Consider the following 19,434-nt stretch of genomic DNA (forward strand, 5'->3'; position numbering starts at 1 on the left):
GGTGGTTGCACATATATGCCTCATATCATTGGCTCACCTGATTTGTTCAGCTAGCTCCCAGTAGTAAATTGCTTCTACTTCAACAAGGGAGGATACCAAAAGAATGAAGCCAATCTGATAATAGTCAATTGGAAAGTTGTTTAAAATTGTATCCTCTATCTGACTCATGAATGAAAAATGTTGGCCGTTTTGCAATATTCTGTCTTTAGCAAAAATGCTTAGAAACATAAATTATGCTTACCTGATAATTTAATTTCCTTCTGTATGAGGAGAGTACACAGCTTCATTCCTTACTGTTGGGAAATACTGAACCTGGCCACCAGGAGGCGGCAAAGAGGCAGAGACACCCCAGCCAAAGGCTTAAATACTCCCCCCACTTCCCTCATATCCCAGTCATTCTGCCAAGGGAACAAGGAACAGAAGGAGAAACATCAGGGTATAAAAGGTTTCCCGGAAGAGAAAAACAAATTTTGGTCATACGGATGGGGCCGTGGACTCTCCTCATACAGAAGGAAATGAAATTATCAAGTAAGCATAATTTATGTTTTCCTTCTTAATATGAGGAGAGTCCACTGCATCATCCCTTACTGTTGGGAAAACTATACCCAAGCTCTAGAGGACACTAAATGATAACGGGAGGGGTAAAGAAAATGCGGACCCTAATCTAAAGGCACCACAGCCTGTAAAACCTCTCCCCCAAAAGCTGCTTCAGCTGAAGCAAAAACTTCAAATTTGTAGAATTTTAAAAAAGTACGATCAGACACCACCTTAGGAAGAAAACCCAAGCGGGTACGTAGGACAGCCTTATCTGTGTGAAACACCAGATAAGGAGGCTCACATTGCAAGGCCATCATTTCAGAAACTCTGCGTGCCGACGCAATAGCCAATAGAAAAAGAAACTTCCAGGACAACAATTTAATGTCAACCGAATGCATAGGATTACACGGAGCCCGTTGCAAAAACTTAGGAACAAGATTCAAACTCCAAGGAGGAGCCTTAATGAAGGATTGAACGCCAGGGAGCTCAGCGAGTCTCTTGTGCAGCAAATAAAAAAGGGCTGAAATCTGTCCTCTCAGGGAAATGGCAGAAAGGCCATTCTACAGACCCTCCTGGAGAAAGGAAAGAATCCTGGCAGCCTTGACCTTAAAGCCAGGCGATACAATGCTCTTCACACCAAAACAAGTAAGCTCTCCACACCTTATGGTAGATGCGACGAGTAACAGGCTTACGAGCCTAAATGAGAGTGTCAATAACCCTCTCAGAGAAACCTCTCTTGGATAAGACTGAGCGTTCAATCTCCACGCAGTCAGCCTCAGAGAATCTAGATTTTGATGAACAAAGGGATCCTGTTCCAGCAGATCCCTGCAACAAGGTAACCTCCATGGAGGAGATGAGGACATCCCCACCAGGTCCGTGAAACACATCCTTCGCGGCAACGATGGAGCAATCAGTATCACGGATGCTTGCTCCTGCTTGATGCGGGCTACTACATGAGGGAGAAGTGGTAACGGTGGAAAAATGTAAATTAGGTTGAACCTCCAAGACACTGCTAATGCACCTAATAGCTCTGCCTGAGGATCCCTGGACCACGACTAATGTTCCCTCTAAGGCCACTTTTGTGAGTGACCCAGCATTGAAACAGTTAATAAGGTAACCACACCTTGCAGTCTGCATTGGTGTTTTCTAATTGCTCTAATTAACTGTTTCACTGCTGGGCCACTCATAAAACTGGCCTTAGAGGGAACACTGACCACGACCCATATCTGGGCAGCTTGGAATTAAGCCATGACGCCATGAGTTCCATCTCCGGCATCCCCCATCTGTCTTGCAAATCTCCGCAAACACCTCGAGATGGAGAGACCATTCCCCCGGATGAAAGGATTGTCTGCTGAGGAAATCCGCTTCTTAGTTGTCCACACCCAGAATGTGGATCGCTGACAGCGAGCAGTTGTGGGCCTCCGCCCATTCCAGAATCCGAGATACTTCCCTAATTGCTAGGGAGCTCCTCGTTCTCCTCCTGATGGTTGATGTAAGCCACCGAGGTTATGTTGTCTAATTGGAATCTGATAAATTGGGACGAACCCAGAAGAGGCAAAGCCTTCAGAGCATTGAAGATCGCTCAAAGATCCAAAATGTTGATAGGGAGGAGAGATTCCTCTCGAGTACACAGGCCCTGTGCCTGCCTGGCACCTCAAACAGCTCCCCATCCTGATAGACTTGCGTCCGTAGTCACAATCTCCCAGGATGGTCTCAAAAAGGATGATCCCTTGGGACAGGTGATCTGGACAGAGCAACCAAGAGAGCGATTCTCTCGACCGGTTGTCCAGAGAAATCTGTTGAGACAGATCTGAATAATCGCCGTTCCACTGTCTCAGCATGCACAGCTGAAGAGGTCTGAGATGGAATCTGGCAAAAGGAATGATGTCCATGCTGGACACCATGAGAACAATCACCTCCATACACCAAGCCACAGAGGGCCTTAAGGAGGTCTGGAGGGCAAGACAAGCTGAAGTTAACTTGTAACGTCTCTGATCTGTAAGGAATAGCCTCATGGATATGGAGTCTATTATAGTACCCAGGAATTCCACCCTGGTACTGGGAACAAGAGAACTCTTCTCTAAGTTTATCTTCCATCCATGAGATCGAAGAAGAAATAGAAGAGCTTTCGTCCAAGTATGGCACTACTGCTATACCTCTGATTCTGGCCACTGCAAGCAGAGCCCCTAGAACCTTTGTAAAAACTCTTGGAGCAGTAGACCAAGCGGAAGTGCAATAAACAGGAAGTGCTGGTCCAGGAACGCAAACCTTAGGAACTTGAAGTGTTCCTTGTGTATTGGAACGTGAAGGTAAGCATCCTTCAGATCTATCGTGGTCATGAACTGTCCTTCCTGAACTAAGGGAAGAATGGACCTTATTGTCTCCATCTTGAATGAGGTGACAGCTAGGAGTTTGTTTAAGCACTTTAGGTCCAGAATCGGGCGGAAAATTCCCTCCTTCTGTGGGACCACAAAAAGGTTTGAGTAGTATCCTAGACCTATATCTGCAAGAAGTACCGGTACAATAACTCCCAGGGAGGAGAGATCCCTCACGCACCCCAGAAAGGCTTCTCGTTCTTCTGGCCTTAAAGACAGGTTTGACAAGAGGAATCTGCCCCTGGGTGGATGAGACTTGAAAGCTATCCGGTATCCGTGAGAGATGACCTCCAGGACCCACGGGTCTTGCACGTCCCCAAACCAAGCGTCCGAAAAGAGCGATAGTCTGCCCCCTACCAGATCCATAGCCGGATCAGGGGCCGCCCCTTCATGCTGACTTTGTCTCAGCAGGCTTCTTGTTTTGTTAGGACTTATTCCAGGACTGAGCCGGCTTCCAAGTCCCCTTGGATTGCTCTGGCTTTGTGGAGGGCTGCTGACGTTGGGATTTATCCGAACAAAAGGAACGAAAATTAGGACCTTGTCCATTAGGTTTTTTCTTTTTATCCTGCAGTAAAAAGGCACCTTTGCCTCCCGTAACTGTGGAGATAATTGAGTCCAGGCCTGGACCAAATAGGATCTTTCCCTTAAATGGGAGGGAAAGAAGTCTTGACTTCAAAGTCATGTCCGCAGGCCAGGACTTCAGCCAGAGTGCTCTGCGGGCTTGAGCAGAAAAACCTGAAGCCTTAGCATTCAGGCGAATAATCTGCATATTTGCATCACAAATAAAAGAATTAGCCACCCTTAAAGGGACATTATACACTCATTTTTTCTTTGCATAAATGTTTTGTAGATAATCTATTTATATAGCCCATAAAGTTTTTTTTTTAAATTAATGTATAGTTTTGCTTATTTTTAAATAACATTGCTCTGATTTTCAGACTCCTAACCAAGCCCCAAAGTTTTATGTGAATACGCTCGACTACCTACTCCAGCTTGCTCCTGTTTGTGTAAAGGGTCTTTTCATATGCAAAAGAAGGGGGAGGGGGGGAGTGTCTTATTTGCCACTTGCAGTGGGCATTCCAGCTACCTTTTCAACAGAGCAAAACTGACAGCTTCTAAGTAAGTTTTTAAACAGTTTTATACTGGATTTTTATATCAGTATCTGTGCATATTATTCTTTATAGTAGTGTCTATTACATGCAGTTATATGAAAATGAGTGTATACTGTCCCTTTAAGGCCTTAATTCTTTACTGGATTATGTCGAGGGGACTCTCCACCCCAATCAACTCAGATAAGGAGTAGCACCAGTGGGTAGCCGCTCCAGCAACCGCAGCAACAGTCGCTGCCGGTTGAAACAAATATCCTGTATGTTGAAACAACTTTCTTAACAGAGTTTCTATCTTCTTATCCACTGGCTCTTTAAACGACAAACTATCCTCAAGCAGGATAGTAGTACGTTTAGCAAGCGTGGAGATAGCGCCATCCACCTTGGGGATGGAACCGCACAACTCCAATTGAGAGTCCGGAACCAGTAATCATTTTTTTTTTTTTTTTTAAAGTTTCAAAAGACTTTATTTGTTATTCAAAGAAAGAACATTACAGAAACGGGAATCATTTTTTAAAGGAAGAAGGGGAAAATGAAGAACCAATTCTTTCCCATTCATTCTTAATAAATGTTCGCCATATTTACAGGAACCGGGAAAGTCTGTGGTACAACCCTGTCTTTGCAGACCCTATCTAATTTAGGAATCAAAGGTCCCTCAAGTAATTCAGGTTCTGGGAACTCTAAAGTAGCCAAAACTTCCTTTAGCAGAAAGCGTAAATGTTCAATCCTTAATCTAAAGTCTGGTTCCTCCGCAGCTGGAGGCTTAAAGGCAGCAGATTCCGACCCAGAGAGAGCATCATCTGAAGTATTGGAGGCGTCTTCATCAGCGGATAATCTTGTATCAGATAAATCCAATAAGCTAGTAGATGACCCTGGGAAGGATAGCAATATTTGACCTTTCGCTTGCGAGGTAAAGCACTAAAGGCCGCAGACACTGCCGTTTGTAACTGCTCAGTAAAGTCTGGCGGTAAAAGGGCCCCTCAAGATAGAGGATTAGGAGTGCTACAGGACGCTGCATGTGTATTAGGAGATGACTGTAGGGTGCGCACCTCGCGGGACGGAGACTCCTCAGAGGTGGACGGCTCAGTGGTACTAAACATATTAACTTTCTTTGACATGATTACATTATCAAGGCATGTGGAACATAATTGAGCAGGCGGGTATACCACGGCCTCCTCACAATATAAACAGGTATTAGACTTGGGTAAAGAGTGAGTACCCTCTAACGCATCAGAATCCTCCATAGCTTGCGCTTATAAAGCAGACTATTGAGTAATGAGATTTACACCCCCAGCTTTATACCCCCAATGGCCGGGGCACTCACCACCTATGACCCAGGCCAAAACAGAGAAACCGCTTCTTCCAAGATAAACCGTCAAGAAAGAGGAAACAGTGTGACCACACCCGGTCACGTGGTGCGCAATGCAGGACCGCCCCTGCTATAGGAAAAAGAGCGCCAAGCCCTTTTAGCCTGCACAGCTTACAGAAAACTAAAGTGAAAACCTGTACGTTCCAACATCTGCCTGAGCCTCATCTCACACATGTCTCAGCATAATCATAATAAAATAAATTATGTGATTAAACCCCCCTGTTCAATAATCCCCCTCCGGAGATATTAACCCTTTATTCCATACAGATAAAAGGAGCCACACTGTGACCCTGCCTTCTTGCGTTACCATATGTGTACAAAACAATTAAACAATCTTACCGGAATCTATGCCGTGGAACAGAAACACAGCCTCTCAAGTTTGACAGTCTTGTAGCATCGCTCCTGACATGGACTTGAGTAATGGAAGCACGCAGTGAAAATCGTCAACACTGATTGCTTAGGAGCTGTTAATACGAGGCTGGACGGATTCGCAGAAAGACTCTCCCTGCATCTCCAGACTCTAAGATTCGTCAATGCTCTCACTGGGAGGCTGACAAGACTACTTAAAACTCCAATCCCATTTCGAAGGGCAGATATCCCTCATAAGGAACTACTCCGTATCTTCTGACACTTCTCTGCCAACCTTCTGTGAAGAAAGGCAAAAAATGACTGGGATATGAGGGAAGTGGGGGGAGTATTTGAGCCTTTGGCTGGGGTGTTTTTGCCTCCTCCTGGTGGCCAGGTTCAGTATTTCCCAACAGTAAGGAATGATGCCGTGGACTCTCCTCATATTATTTCTGGTTTCCTGCGGCATTCAAACATATAATTTGAGGGTCGTGAACCCGTATTTAAACACAGTGCATGCTCAGAGGCGGTGGTGTGCATTGTTTCTGAAGATGTAATTTGTGTCATACAAGCCAATGCTGACTTTTTTTTTTAAAGCAGTGGTGTTTGAATACTGGTGCCCTCACAGGATATATGAGTATGCTCAGGAAAAACAGTAATAACTTTTATGAGAAGCATTTTTGCTAATGGAAGTGTACTGCAAAAATGTATTTCAAACTGAGATGCACCTATGCACAATTAATTTTTGTCCTTTCTACACCTTTAATGTGACCTTGAGCTTTCATGCTCATCTAAGTTCTTACATCAGGGACAAATGGTGGTTCCAGTATGTAGGCTTCCAGGCGCTTGAAGTTAATGTTCTTAAAAATGGGGTGCTGCTTCACACCACTGGCACCATCTCCTTTGCTGCCCAGCCTCTGTTTTGGATCTTTAGTGAGTAACTAAGAAGAAACAGGTCTCATTAAGCAGAAAACAGATCCTTTAATAAATTATTTAACACAATGTTATAAACATGTTTAAAACCATAGATAAGACATCTACATTTGAAGACAAAATATCACCAATGCCATTTTCTTTTTTTTAATTGGACAGAGCTAAAATAATTGAAAATCTAAAAACAAGCAAATGATTAATAATTACAGCAATTCAATTTCTTCACACTCAAAATGTACTGGTTTTTATATAGTATCGTCTTTATATAGTATTGTTCCCAATAGTGTTTGGACTCTTCACCTTATTATAGTCTCATCTGCTTGCTGAATTCAGCTGCCATGGTAGAACATATTTAACCTGGTATGCAAAACCTCGCCGCTCAGGCGAGATATTCTAAGAAGTCTCATCCATAAGGCGAGGACCTTAAAACATTTTTTAGAAACCCAAATTTTAACTTGAGAAATGTTTATGTAGCTATGTATTGCTCTTTATGTGAAACGGAGACTCCTACATTACAACGGGGAAATAAACAGGCACTACACAGGGGTACTGTAAAAATTGTAAAACATCCAGGTTTTTTTAGACACTTAAAAAACCAGCAAACGCTAAGAGCACATACAAACCAAAAAGTGAGGCAGACAGACAGTAGGCACAATGTCTAACGCGTTTCACGTCCCCTAGTGGCACTTATTCATAGTCATAACAGATACACTGAACAGGCCCTCTTTAAAGAGCCAACCTGCATGTGATAGGCTAACATACGGTCAAGGTGCACAGGTAATTAAACCATATAGGTAAATAAATAGCAGGTGATAGTGGTACTTGATAAAGAATTTTACTTCCAAGAGGCACACAGACAGTTGTCTGATACAAATGTATATCAAAGATTGCCCTGTAGCCCGCATAATAAATACAAACGTGACCTAGAGCAGTTAGTCTATGAGGGAGTAACGGAGTATTCATGGGAAACGATATTGATAATTTGGTCCCCAAAAATCCATTTGTACCCATTTTTACAATGCCCCCAAGGTTCACAAGAACTGCCTACATCCCCGGGAAGACCTATAGTCTTGTGGGTGTGCTCTCTGTTTGAGCCTTTGGGGGCATGGTTAGATGGCATACTCCAACCCTTAGCGAGAAAACAATTGTCATACCTTAGGGATAGTGCCCATGTATTACAATCCCTAGATTCTGTAGTATGGGACAATAGTGTTTCCTGGGTTGTGATTGATGTATGTTCTCTGTATACGTGTATCCCACAGAATCTTGGCATCCAGGCTGTCGAGTTCTTCTTGGAAAGACAAATGAGCTTGGAAACTACAATCAAGCACTATATAGGAGATGTCTTGAGATTCTTACTCTCTCAAAATTATTTATTATTTGATATTGGTATTTATTTTAACCGAATCTGTGGTACAGCTATGGGGGCAAAATTTGCCCCCACATTTGCTAATTTGTATGTGTCCTGGTGGGAACATATACACATGTACAGTGTTCAAAATCCTTGGCTTGAGGACATTCTTTTATATGTTCGCTCCATCGATGACCTGTTGGTCATTGTAAAGAAACCCTTAACAACTTCATGTCTTAAGGAAATAAAAATGCACTTCATCTTCAGTTTACCGGTTCATATAGTCGATATGAGGTTAACTATCTTGATTTTACTATTCAGATTTGCAACAATGAAATTATTACTAAAACATTTTGCAAGCCTACGGCGGGTAACACTATACTTCACGCTACTTCTCAACATCCTGGCCATCTTATCAAGGCTATATCAAGAGGCCAATTCATCAGGCTGAGTTGAAATACAAAGTCAGATAAAGTATAGGATACCCAGTCAGTAGAATTAAAAGACAGGCTAATATGCAGAGGCTATAAAAAAGGCCCTTTAGAAAAATGTTGAAATGAAATAAAAATGTATGCTAGGAGTCAAAGTAAAAGCCAAATGCACGTCAGCACTAATCAAAATTCCACATTTAAAGACTCTATAGTATTTAGAACTGAATACTCTCAGCAGTATAATACAATCACAAAGATTCTCAAGAAACATCTTCACATTCTCTTAGGAGATGACATTCTAAAACCATATGTAAAAAATGTCAAATTCGTTCCAAAGAAGTTTAAAACACTTGCCCAAAGTCTTTCCTCAAGTATGGTAGTATGTGATAAGGTTCCAAAACAAAATTGGTTAAGCAAAAAGGGTAACTTCAGATGTGGGAAACGAAATTGCCATATGTATCCCCATGTATCTTTGGGTAACAACTTTGTTAGCAGTTTCACTAGGCAACAATGAGATTAATTTCTATGCAAATTGTGGTACATTTGTAATTTACCTTTTAACCTGTAACCTATGCCAATGCCAATATACAGGACAAACGTCCAGAGAGATTAGGAAAGGGTTTGGGGAACATACCAGAGATGTAAAAAATCACAACAAAGATTCTGCGGTGGTTAATCATTTCAATGGGTACCACTTTACCAATATAGTAGATATGACAATTCAAATCATTGATATAGCGACTATCCCTACTAGAGGGGGGAATAGATTTGAGATCTTAAAGAAAAAAGAACTGTTCCGGATGTTAAAATTAAAAACATGTCTTCCTATGGGTATGAATAGGGAATGTGACTACTTTATTGATAACTAACTTTATTAGTTTTTTCTTTGCCTCCTTTATAAATAAAATGTTTTGATATTTATATATTATTTTCTAATTTAGTGATGTCATTTTCCCTATTTATAAAAACCTAGGTTATCCATTATTTACATACTATCTGAGTGATATGGTTGGTTATTGGTGATCATATATCAATACTAACCTTAGTGTTATTTATACCTGCTATAAGAGCAAATTATTGCATTCAGAATAAATGTTTATTGTTTGTATTTGGTCTATTACACTTTCAGGAGTAGGTAATTTCAATTTATCTTTGCTAATTTTCAGATAGTGTCTATTTTCCAGCAACGATTTTAGTAAATTCTGATGAGGATGTCAAATTTTCCTACGTGTTATATGTCAAAATAGTGTGACTTGAAATTATGTGGATCTGTTTCTTTTAATATTTTTGTACACTTGTTTGCCTATAGTTGGAGAGCACACCTGCAATTTATTTACCTATATGGTTTAATTACCTGTGCACCTTGGCCGTATATTAGCCTACCACATGCAGGTTGGCTCTTTAAAGAGGATTTGTTCAATGCATCTGTTATGTCTATGAATAAGCGCCACTAGGGGGCGCAAAACGCGTCAGTTGTTGTGCCTACTGTCTGTCTCACTTTTTGGCTTGTATGTGCTCTTAGCGTTTGTTGTTTTTTTAAGTGTATAAACAAACCTGGATGTTTTACAATTTTTACAGTTCCCCTGTGTAGTGTCTGCTTATTTCCCTGTTGCATCAAGGCTTCTGTGGCTTGATTCCGCCACTGCTACGGCTCTCCGTGACAGTGGGAGGTCTGTGGATAACCTTTACTAGCGATTCATTTCTGCTGTTGGGGCTAAGAGGATCGGAAGTAGCTTGGACCAGTGCGCTCTGTCTGTATCAGTGAAGACTCCTACATTGCAAAACTAGGTCTAAAAAAAAATTACAAAGGTTTTTAAGCAATTTCTCTTCATGCCGGCTAGATTTGAATATCAGGCCCTTAGAGAGGAGAAGAAACAAGATTGTCTTTAAACATTACGCTAGGGAAAACAGGAGCAGGCAGATGTTAGTGAGGATCTCTCTGAAAAACCATAATACTTAAGAGAATATATGCAAAAAATACAAGTTCTATAATGAAGCCACAAACATATCACAATGAACCACTCACATGGCAAATAGCAGCAAGTGTCAACCTTACTTTACAATCGGTGGTGTCATGATACAATCATGTGGAGTAGTTGATACCTGGATTGGCTAACCCGCAGTGGTGGTATGGTGGTATTGTGGTCTCAGCCTGGAAAGGGTTAATGTGAATTGCTTTTTCTTTGTGTGAAATCTGTTTTCAGAAAAGCTGTAAGCCGAGACCCCCCCCCCCCCCCTTAGCCTGTCACAGGTCTGAGGTGGAGTGTTCTTTGTGTAACTGTGTAGGAATTTAAGAAGTTTCAAGACCACCCCCCTCACTTGGAGACTGATACTGGGAGCTAAGACGTGTTGCATTGGCTGAACTCGTCATAAATTATAACAAGGGTGGTGTGTTTGACAAGACAAAGAAACTGAGTTTTAAACTTGATGTAACAGAAAGGCTGGGGTAGAATTGCCATGAGACCCAAGCCACTAACATCACACAGCAGTTCTTCACATATCTAGAGGAACTTGGTAATAAGTTGGATATTGCAATTCTATTATTTTTATGTCCCATTTTCTTTCATTTTCTTTTCAACTTTGCAACTGTATGTTATTTTTATAGTCTTTATAATTTCACACTGTGTAACCTGTATTGATATTTTTGGTATTAAACACATAGAAAAAAACATTTTGTCTTTGGGCTCTAATATCTGAATTAACACTTATGTTGAGACAAGGTTAAAGGCACGTTACCTAATTGTTAAATTGTGTTAGTTTTTGGGGGTCCCAAAACGCTCCTTTAATTTAGAAGCTTTGGTGGTGGCAGAAATGGTTAATTAGAGCAGTGTGGACCGGATTTGGGGGTTAATGTGGTGTCCCTTTTAACGTCCTTTAGTAGAGTTACAAGGTTAAGGTAACCAGAGCTGTGTGCATTTAACCCCTTCATGTCCACACTCTATTGTGACGTTGAAAAGGTTTGATTAAAAACAGAATTTATGTTTACCTGATAAATTACTTTCTCCAACGGTGTGTCCGGTCCACGGCGTCATCCTTACTTGTGGGATATTCTCCTCCCCAACAGGAAATGGCAAAGAGCCCAGCAAAGCTGGTCACATGATCCCTCCTAGGCTCCGCCTACCCCAGTCATTCGACCGACGTTAAGGAGGAATATTTGCATAGGAGAAACCATATGAAACCGTGGTGACTGTAGTTAAAGAAAATAAATTATCAGACCTGATTAAAAAAACCAGGGCGGGCCGTGGACCGGACACACCGTTGGAGAAAGTAATTTATCAGGTAAACATAAATTCTGTTTTCTCCAACATTGGTGTGTCCGGTCCACGGCGTCATCCTTACTTGTGGGAACCAATACCAAAGCTTTAGGACACGGATGATGGGAGGGAGCAAATCAGGTCACCTAGATGGAAGGCACCACGGCTTGCAAAACCTTTCTCCCAAAAATAGCCTCAGAAGAAGCAAAAGTATCAAACTTGTAAAATTTGGTAAAAGTGTGCAGTGAAGACCAAGTCGCTGCCCTACATATCTGATCAACAGAAGCCTCGTTCTTGAAGGCCCATGTGGAAGCCACAGCCCTAGTGGAATGAGCTGTGATTCTTTCGGGAGGCTGCCGTCCGGCAGTCTCGTAAGCCAATCTGATGATGCTTTTAATCCAAAAAGAGAGAGAGGTAGAAGTTGCTTTTTGACCTCTCCTTTTACCGGAATAAACAACAAACAAGGAAGATGTTTGTCTAAAATCCTTTGTAGCATCTAAATAGAATTTTAGAGCGCGAACAACATCCAAATTGTGCAACAAACGTTCCTTCTTCGAAACTGGTTTCGGACACAGAGAAGGTACGATAATCTCCTGGTTAATGTTTTTGTTAGAAACAACTTTTGGAAGAAAACCAGGTTTAGTACGTAAAACCACCTTATCTGCATGGAACACCAGATAAGGAGGAGAACACTGCAGAGCAGATAATTCTGAAACTCTTCTAGCAGAAGAAATTGCAACCAAAAACAAAACTTTCCAAGATAATAACTTAATATCAACGGAATGTAAGGGTTCAAACGGAACCCCCTGAAGAACTGAAAGAACTAAGTTGAGACTCCAAGGAGGAGTCAAAGGTTTGTAAACAGGCTTGATTCTAACCAGAGCCTGAACAAAGGCTTGAACATCTGGCACAGCTGCCAGCTTTTTGTGAAGTAACACAGACAAGGCAGAAATCTGTCCCTTCAGGGAACTTGCAGATAATCCTTTTTCCAATCCTTCTTGAAGGAAGGATAGAATCTTAGGAATCTTAACCTTGTCCCAAGGGAATCCTTTAGATTCACACCAACAGATATATTTTTTCCAAATTTTGTGGTAAATCTTTCTAGTTACAGGCTTTCTGGCCTGAACAAGAGTATCGATAACAGAATCTGAGAACCCTCGCTTCGATAAGATCAAGCGTTCAATCTCCAAGCAGTCAGCTGGAGTGAGACCAGATTCGGATGTTCGAACGGACCTTGAACAAGAAGGTCTCGTCTCAAAGGTAGCTTCCATGGTGGAGCCGATGACATATTCACCAGATCTGCATACCAAGTCCTGCGTGGCCACGCAGGAGCTATCAAGATCACCGACGCCCTTTCCTGATTGATCCTGGCTACCAGCCTGGGGATGAGAGGAAACGGCGGGAATACATAAGCTAGTTTGAAGGTCCAAGGTGCTACTAGTGCATCCACTAGAGCCGCCTTGGGATCCCTGGATCTGGACCCGTAGCAAGGAACTTTGAAGTTCTGACGAGAGGCCATCAGATCCATGTCTGGAATGCCCCACAGTTGAGTGACTTGGGCAAAGATTTCCGGATGGAGTTCCCACTCCCCCGGATGCAATGTCTGACGACTCAGAAAATCCGCTTCCCAATTTTCCACTCCTGGGATGTGGATAGCAGACAGGTGGCAGGAGTGAGACTCCGCCCATAGAATGATTTTGGTCACTTCTTCCATCGCCAGGGAACTCCTTGTTCCCCCCTGATGGTTGATGTACGCAACAGTTGTCATGTTGTCTGATTGAAACCGTATGAACTTGGCCCTCGCTAGCTGAGGCCAAGCCTTGAGAGCATTGAATATCGCTCTCAGTTCCAGAATATTTATCGGTAGAAGAGATTCTTCCCGAGACCAAAGACCCTGAGCTTTCAGGGATCCCCAGACCGCGCCCCAGCCCATCAGACTGGCGTCGGTCGTGACAATGACCCACTCTGGTCTGCGGAAGGTCATCCCTTGTGACAGGTTGTCCAGGGACAGCCACCAACGGAGTGAGTCTCTGGTCCTCTGATTTACTTGTATCCTCGGAGACAAGTTTGTATAGTCCCCATTCCACTGACTGAGCATGCACAGTTGTAATGGTCTTAGATGAATGCGCGCAAAAGGAACTATGTCCATTGCCGCTACCATCAAACCTATCACTTCCATGCACTGCGCTATGGAAGGAAGAGGAACGGAATGAAGTATCCGACAAGAGTCTAGAAGTTTTGTTTTTCTGGCCTCTGTCAGAAAAATCCTCATTTCTAAGGAGTCTATTATTGTCCCCAAGAAGGGAACCCTTGTTGACGGAGATAGAGAACTCTTTTCCACGTTCACTTTCCATCCGTGAGATCTGAGAAAGGCCAGGACAATGTCCGTGTGAGCCTTTGCTTGAGGAAGGGACGACGCTTGAATCAGAATGTCGTCCAAGTAAGGTACTACAGCAATGCCCCTTGGTCTTAGCACAGCTAGAAGGGACCCTAGTACCTTGGTGAAAATCCTTGGAGCAGTGGCTAATCCGAAAGGAAGCGCCACGAACTGGTAATGCTTGTCCAGGAATGCGAACCTTAGGAACCGATGATGTTCCTTGTGGATAGGAATATGTAGATACGCATCCTTTAAATCCACCGTGGTCATGAATTGACCTTCCTGGATGGAAGGAAGAATTGTTCGAATGGTTTCCATTTTGAACGATGGAACCTTGAGAAACTTGTTTAAGATCTTGAGATCTAAGATTGGTCTGAACGTTCCCTCTTTTTTGGGAACTATGAACAGATTGGAGTAGAACCCCATCCCTTGTTCTCCTAATGGAACAGGATGAATCACTCCCATTTTTAACAGGTCTTCTACACAACGTAAGAATGCCTGTCTTTTTATGTGGTCTGAAGACAACTGAGACCTGTGGAACCTCCCCCTTGGGGGAAGCCCCTTGAATTCCAGAAGATAACCTTGGGAGACTATTTCTAGCGCCCAAGGATCCAGAACATCTCTTGCCCAAGCCCGAGCGAAGAGAGAGAGTCTGCCCCCCACCAGATCCGGTCCCGGATCGGGGGCCAACATTTCATGCTGTCTTGGTAGCAGTGGCAGGTTTCTTGGCCTGCTTTCCCTTGTTCCAGCCTTGCATTGGTCTCCAAGCTGGCTTGGCTTGAGAAGTATTACCCTCTTGCTTAGAGGACGTAGCACTTTGGGCTGGTCCGTTTCTACGAAAGGGACGAAAATTAGGTTTATTTTTGGCCTTGAAAGGCCGATCCTGAGGAAGGGCATGGCCCTTACCCCCAGTGATATCAGAGATAATCTCTTTCAAGTCAGGGCCAAACAGCGTTTTCCCCTTGAAAGGAATGTTAAGTAGCTTGTTCTTGGAAGACGCATCAGCTGACCAAGATTTCAACCAAAGCGCTCTGCGCGCCACAATAGCAAACCCAGAATTCTTAGCCGCTAACCTAGCCAATTGCAAAGTGGCATCTAGGGTGAAAGAATTAGCCAATTTGAGAGCATTGATTCTGTCCATAATCTCCTCATAAGGAGGAGAATCACTATCGACCGCCTTTACCAGCTCATCGAACCAGAAACACGCGGCTGTAGTGACAGGGACAATGCATGAAATTGGTTGTAGAAGGTAACCCTGCTGAACAAACATCTTTTTAAGTAAACCTTCTAATTTTTTATCCATAGGATCTTTGAAAGCACAACTATCTTCTATGGGTATAGTGGTGCGTTTGTTTAAAGTGGAAACCGCTCCCTCGACCTTGGGGACTGTCTGCCATAAGTCCTTTCTGGGGTCGACCATAGGAAACAATTTTTTAAATATGGGGGGAGGGACGAAAGGAATACCGGGCCTTTCCCATTCTTTATTTACAATGTCCGCCACCCGCTTGGGTATAGGAAAAGCTTCTGGGAGCCCCGGGACCTCTAGGAACTTGTCCATTTTACATAGTTTCTCTGGGATGACCAACTTGTCACAATCATCCAGAGTGGATAATACCTCCTTAAGCAGAATGCGGAGATGTTCCAACTTAAATTTAAACGTAATCACATCAGGTTCAGCTTGTTGAGAAATGTTCCCTGAATCAGTAATTTCTCCCTCAGACAAAACCTCCCTGGCCCCATCAGACTGGTTTAGGGGCCCTTCAGAACCATTATTATCAGCGTCGTCATGCTCTTCAGTATCTAAAACAGAGCAGTCGCGCTTACGCTGATAAGTGTGCATTTTGGCTAAAATGTTTTTGACAGAATTATCCATTACAGCCGTTAATTGTTGCATAGTAAGGAGTATTGGCGCGCTAGATGTACTAGGGGCCTCCTGAGTGGGCAAGACTCATGTAGACGAAGGAGGGAATGATGCAGTACCATGCTTACTCCCCTCACTTGAGGAATCATCTTGGGCATCATTGTCATTGTCACATAAATCACATTTATTTAAATGAGAAGGAACTCTGGCTTCCCCACATTCAGAACACAGTCTATCTGGTAGTTCAGACATGTTAAACAGGCATAAACTTGATAACAAAGTACAAAAAACGTTTTAAAATAAAACCGTTACTGTCACTTTAAATTTTAAACTGAACACACTTTATTACTGCAATTGCGAAAAAATATGAAGGAATTGCTCAAAATTCACCAAAATTTCACCACAGTGTCTTAAAGCCTTAAAAGTATTGCACCCCAAATTTGGAAGCTTTAACCCTTAAAATAACGGAACCGGAGCCGTTTTTAACTTTAACCCCTTTACAGTCCCTGGTGTCTGCTTTGCTGAGACCCAACCAAGCCCAAAGGGGAATACGATACCAAATGACGCCTTCAGAAAGTCTTTTCTATGTATCAGAGCTCCTCACACATGCGACTGCATGTCATGCCTCTCAAAAACAAGTGCGCAACACCGGCGCGAAAATGAGGCTCTGCCTATGATTTGTGAAAGCCCCTAAAGAGAAAGGTGTCTAAAAAAGTGCCTGCCGATATAAACTTATCAAAATACCCAGATTAAATGATTCCTCAAGGCTAAATATGTGTTAATAATGAATCGATTTAGCCCAGAAAAAGTCTACAGTCTTAATAAGCCCTTGTGAAGCCCTTATTTACAATCTTAATAAACATGGCTTACCGGATCCCATAGGGAAAATGACAGCTTCCAGCATTACATCGTCTTGTTAGAATGTGTCATACCTCAAGCAGCAAGAGACTGCTCACTGTTCCCCCAACTGAAGTTAATTCCTCTCAACAGTCCTGTGTGGAACAGCCATGGATTTTAGTAACGGTTGCTAAAATCATTTTCCTCATACAAACAGAAATCTTCATCTCTTTTCTGTTTCTGAGTAAATAGTACATACCAGCACTATTTTAAAATAACAAACTCTTGATTGAATAATAAAAACTACAGTTAAACACTAAAAAACTCTAAGCCATCTCCGTGGAGATGTTGCCTGTACAACGGCAAAGAGAATGACTGGGGTAGGCGGAGCCTAGGAGGGATCATGTGACCAGCTTTGCTGGGCTCTTTGCCATTTCCTGTTGGGGAGGAGAATATCCCACAAGTAAGGATGACGCCGTGGACCGGACACACCTATGTTGGAGAAATTAATATTTATCCAAAAGTATGCCATTTGTATGCTTTTTATGGGATCAATGCACCAGTGAAGGTTGCACATGTGCAGACATCCACACATAGGAGCATATTTATTAAAATGCGAGCGGACATGATACAATGTAGCGTATCATGTCCGCTGCACATCGATAAATGCCGACAGCATATGCTGTCAGCATTTATCATTGCACAAGCAGTTCACCAGAACTGCTTGTGCAATACTGCCCCCTGCAGATTCACGGCCAATAATCCGCTAGCAGGGGGTGTCAATCAACCTGATCGCATTTGATCGGGTTGATTTCTGTCCGTGGCCTCAGAGCAGGCGGACAAGTTATGGAGCAGCGGTCTCTAGACCACTGCTTCATAACTTTTGTTTTCATTCGGAGCTTGATAATTCGGCCCCATAGTCACAAGAATACCCAGATGTGCATTGGACTATTGTAGCAAGCATATACTTACCCGTGCTTACGCTCACTTTTACAAAGCGCTCACACAAACAGCTAGAGAAACATTATTTATTTGTTGGTGTAGGCACATACAATCTAGACTTCTGCATACTAAGGACCATCACAGGCCAAACCACAATGCAGTAAAGGTGTGGAAGTTGCTCAGAAGCAAATGCGACACATTCGCTCTGTGATGCTGAATACTACTGGCTTTGTTTCAGGTAGGAAGAAAGGAACCAAAAATAGTGGGTACTAAAGATGCCGCACGGCAAATAAAGCTCTTTGGGCATTACTAACAAAAGAAGGCTCTGTTAAAGAAATGAGTATATTCGGGTCTAGCTTACCCACTAGTCTGGTTTATATAAAGCTACTTTATGGTTTTCATTGCTACTGTTATTTCAATTACTTGGCTACTAAAGGATAATAAATAAGCAGGACAGAATTTTTTAGAGCCTTCTTATAATAGATGGACTACTGAGTGAAACCCGGAAACAGTATTACCATAGTATGTCTTGTATTGTGTACCATATTAGCTTTACGTAATATAATAATTCTACGCAAAGCAGCCTTGCACTGCCCCTCATTTTTCTCTATTTTGTTGAAAATATTAATTATTATTTGTCATCCACAATAAGAGAAGATAAACACTTGCTACCGTTCACCATGTAACTGGTTGTAATGTCCCCATGTTTTTCATTCTTAAAGGGACATTAAACAAATACATTTTATGCACCTCTAATTAGAAGTGCTGACATTTTGGAACCTAATTATGCAGTAACAGCTAAATTTCAACACGGCAGCAACCAAGACTAGAGAGAGGCGGGGCATAACCTCAATACCACACATATAAAATGTATTTAGTGTTTAATGTCACTTTATGTAATATCATATAAAGTCTCAGTAACACTTCTGTGTGTCTTATGTACAAAATTCTAGGTCTACATACAAACATATGGAAGGATAATCCAGTATTATTTCAGCAAGAAAAGGTTAAACAGATGAATATAAGAACACAGCCTAAGCCTTTAGTATGGTTAAAAGATCAGCTGCAATGTAAGAAAGTGCTAGTTCCAAAAGCATATATACATATCAGCCTGCGACAAAGGAAACTACAATAAGGGAAGTGAAATAATTGGTTTTAGACATATTTAGAATAAAACACAGTGTTTTCTGTAATAGCAAATAAAGGGAAAAAGCTAAATAAGTGGACCATGCAGTTCATATGTGTGGTCTTACCTAAGGGACACTAACTACAACTTTGGTTCTTGTAAGTAATTTCCAGTAGAAACATAACAGATCTAAAAGAACATTTTGCTCACATGGTTCAGCCAAAGAATAATGAGGAATAAAGGATCAAACCTGACAAACTCTATAATACATTTTCCAAATCTTCATTTAAAAACTCACCATCCTGCAGATTGCCTTGGCATCCTCTGAAAATTTCTCAGAATATTCCTCCTCATCTTCCTTAACCCGTCGGTCTACTTCCTCCCTTTTCACTTTTTCTTTCCGTTTCCTAAATGGCGACTGACCCTGAATCATCTCATAGATTAGACAGCCAAGTCCCCACCAATCAGGGCTGAATGTGTAACTTTCGTTGTTGATAACTTCTGGTGCTACGGAAAAAAAAACCTCTGTTTAATTTATTTATTTTAATTTTCCAGTTGGCACCGGCATATTGATGTAGCAATCACAAGTT

At 42.2% G+C, this 19,434-nt stretch overlaps 1 protein-coding gene across 2 annotated transcripts in view; it reads right to left on the reverse strand.

The window, feature by feature from the left end:
* Positions 1-19,434, reverse strand: part of GRK4 (G protein-coupled receptor kinase 4) — a 592,539-nt gene that overhangs the window by 38,540 nt on the left and 534,565 nt on the right. For both annotated transcript variants that reach the window (XM_053704194.1, XM_053704195.1), the window contains exons 12-13: positions 19,143-19,351; positions 6,536-6,673 (exon numbers count right to left, since the gene is read on the reverse strand). In XM_053704194.1, the coding sequence (XP_053560169.1) occupies positions 6,536-6,673; positions 19,143-19,351 (347 nt within the window). The remainder of the gene's footprint in view (positions 1-6,535; positions 6,674-19,142; positions 19,352-19,434) is intronic.

Source organism: Bombina bombina, chromosome 2 (assembly GCF_027579735.1).
Source record: "Bombina bombina isolate aBomBom1 chromosome 2, aBomBom1.pri, whole genome shotgun sequence".
In the NCBI taxonomy this organism is placed as follows: Eukaryota; Metazoa; Chordata; class Amphibia; order Anura; family Bombinatoridae; genus Bombina; species Bombina bombina.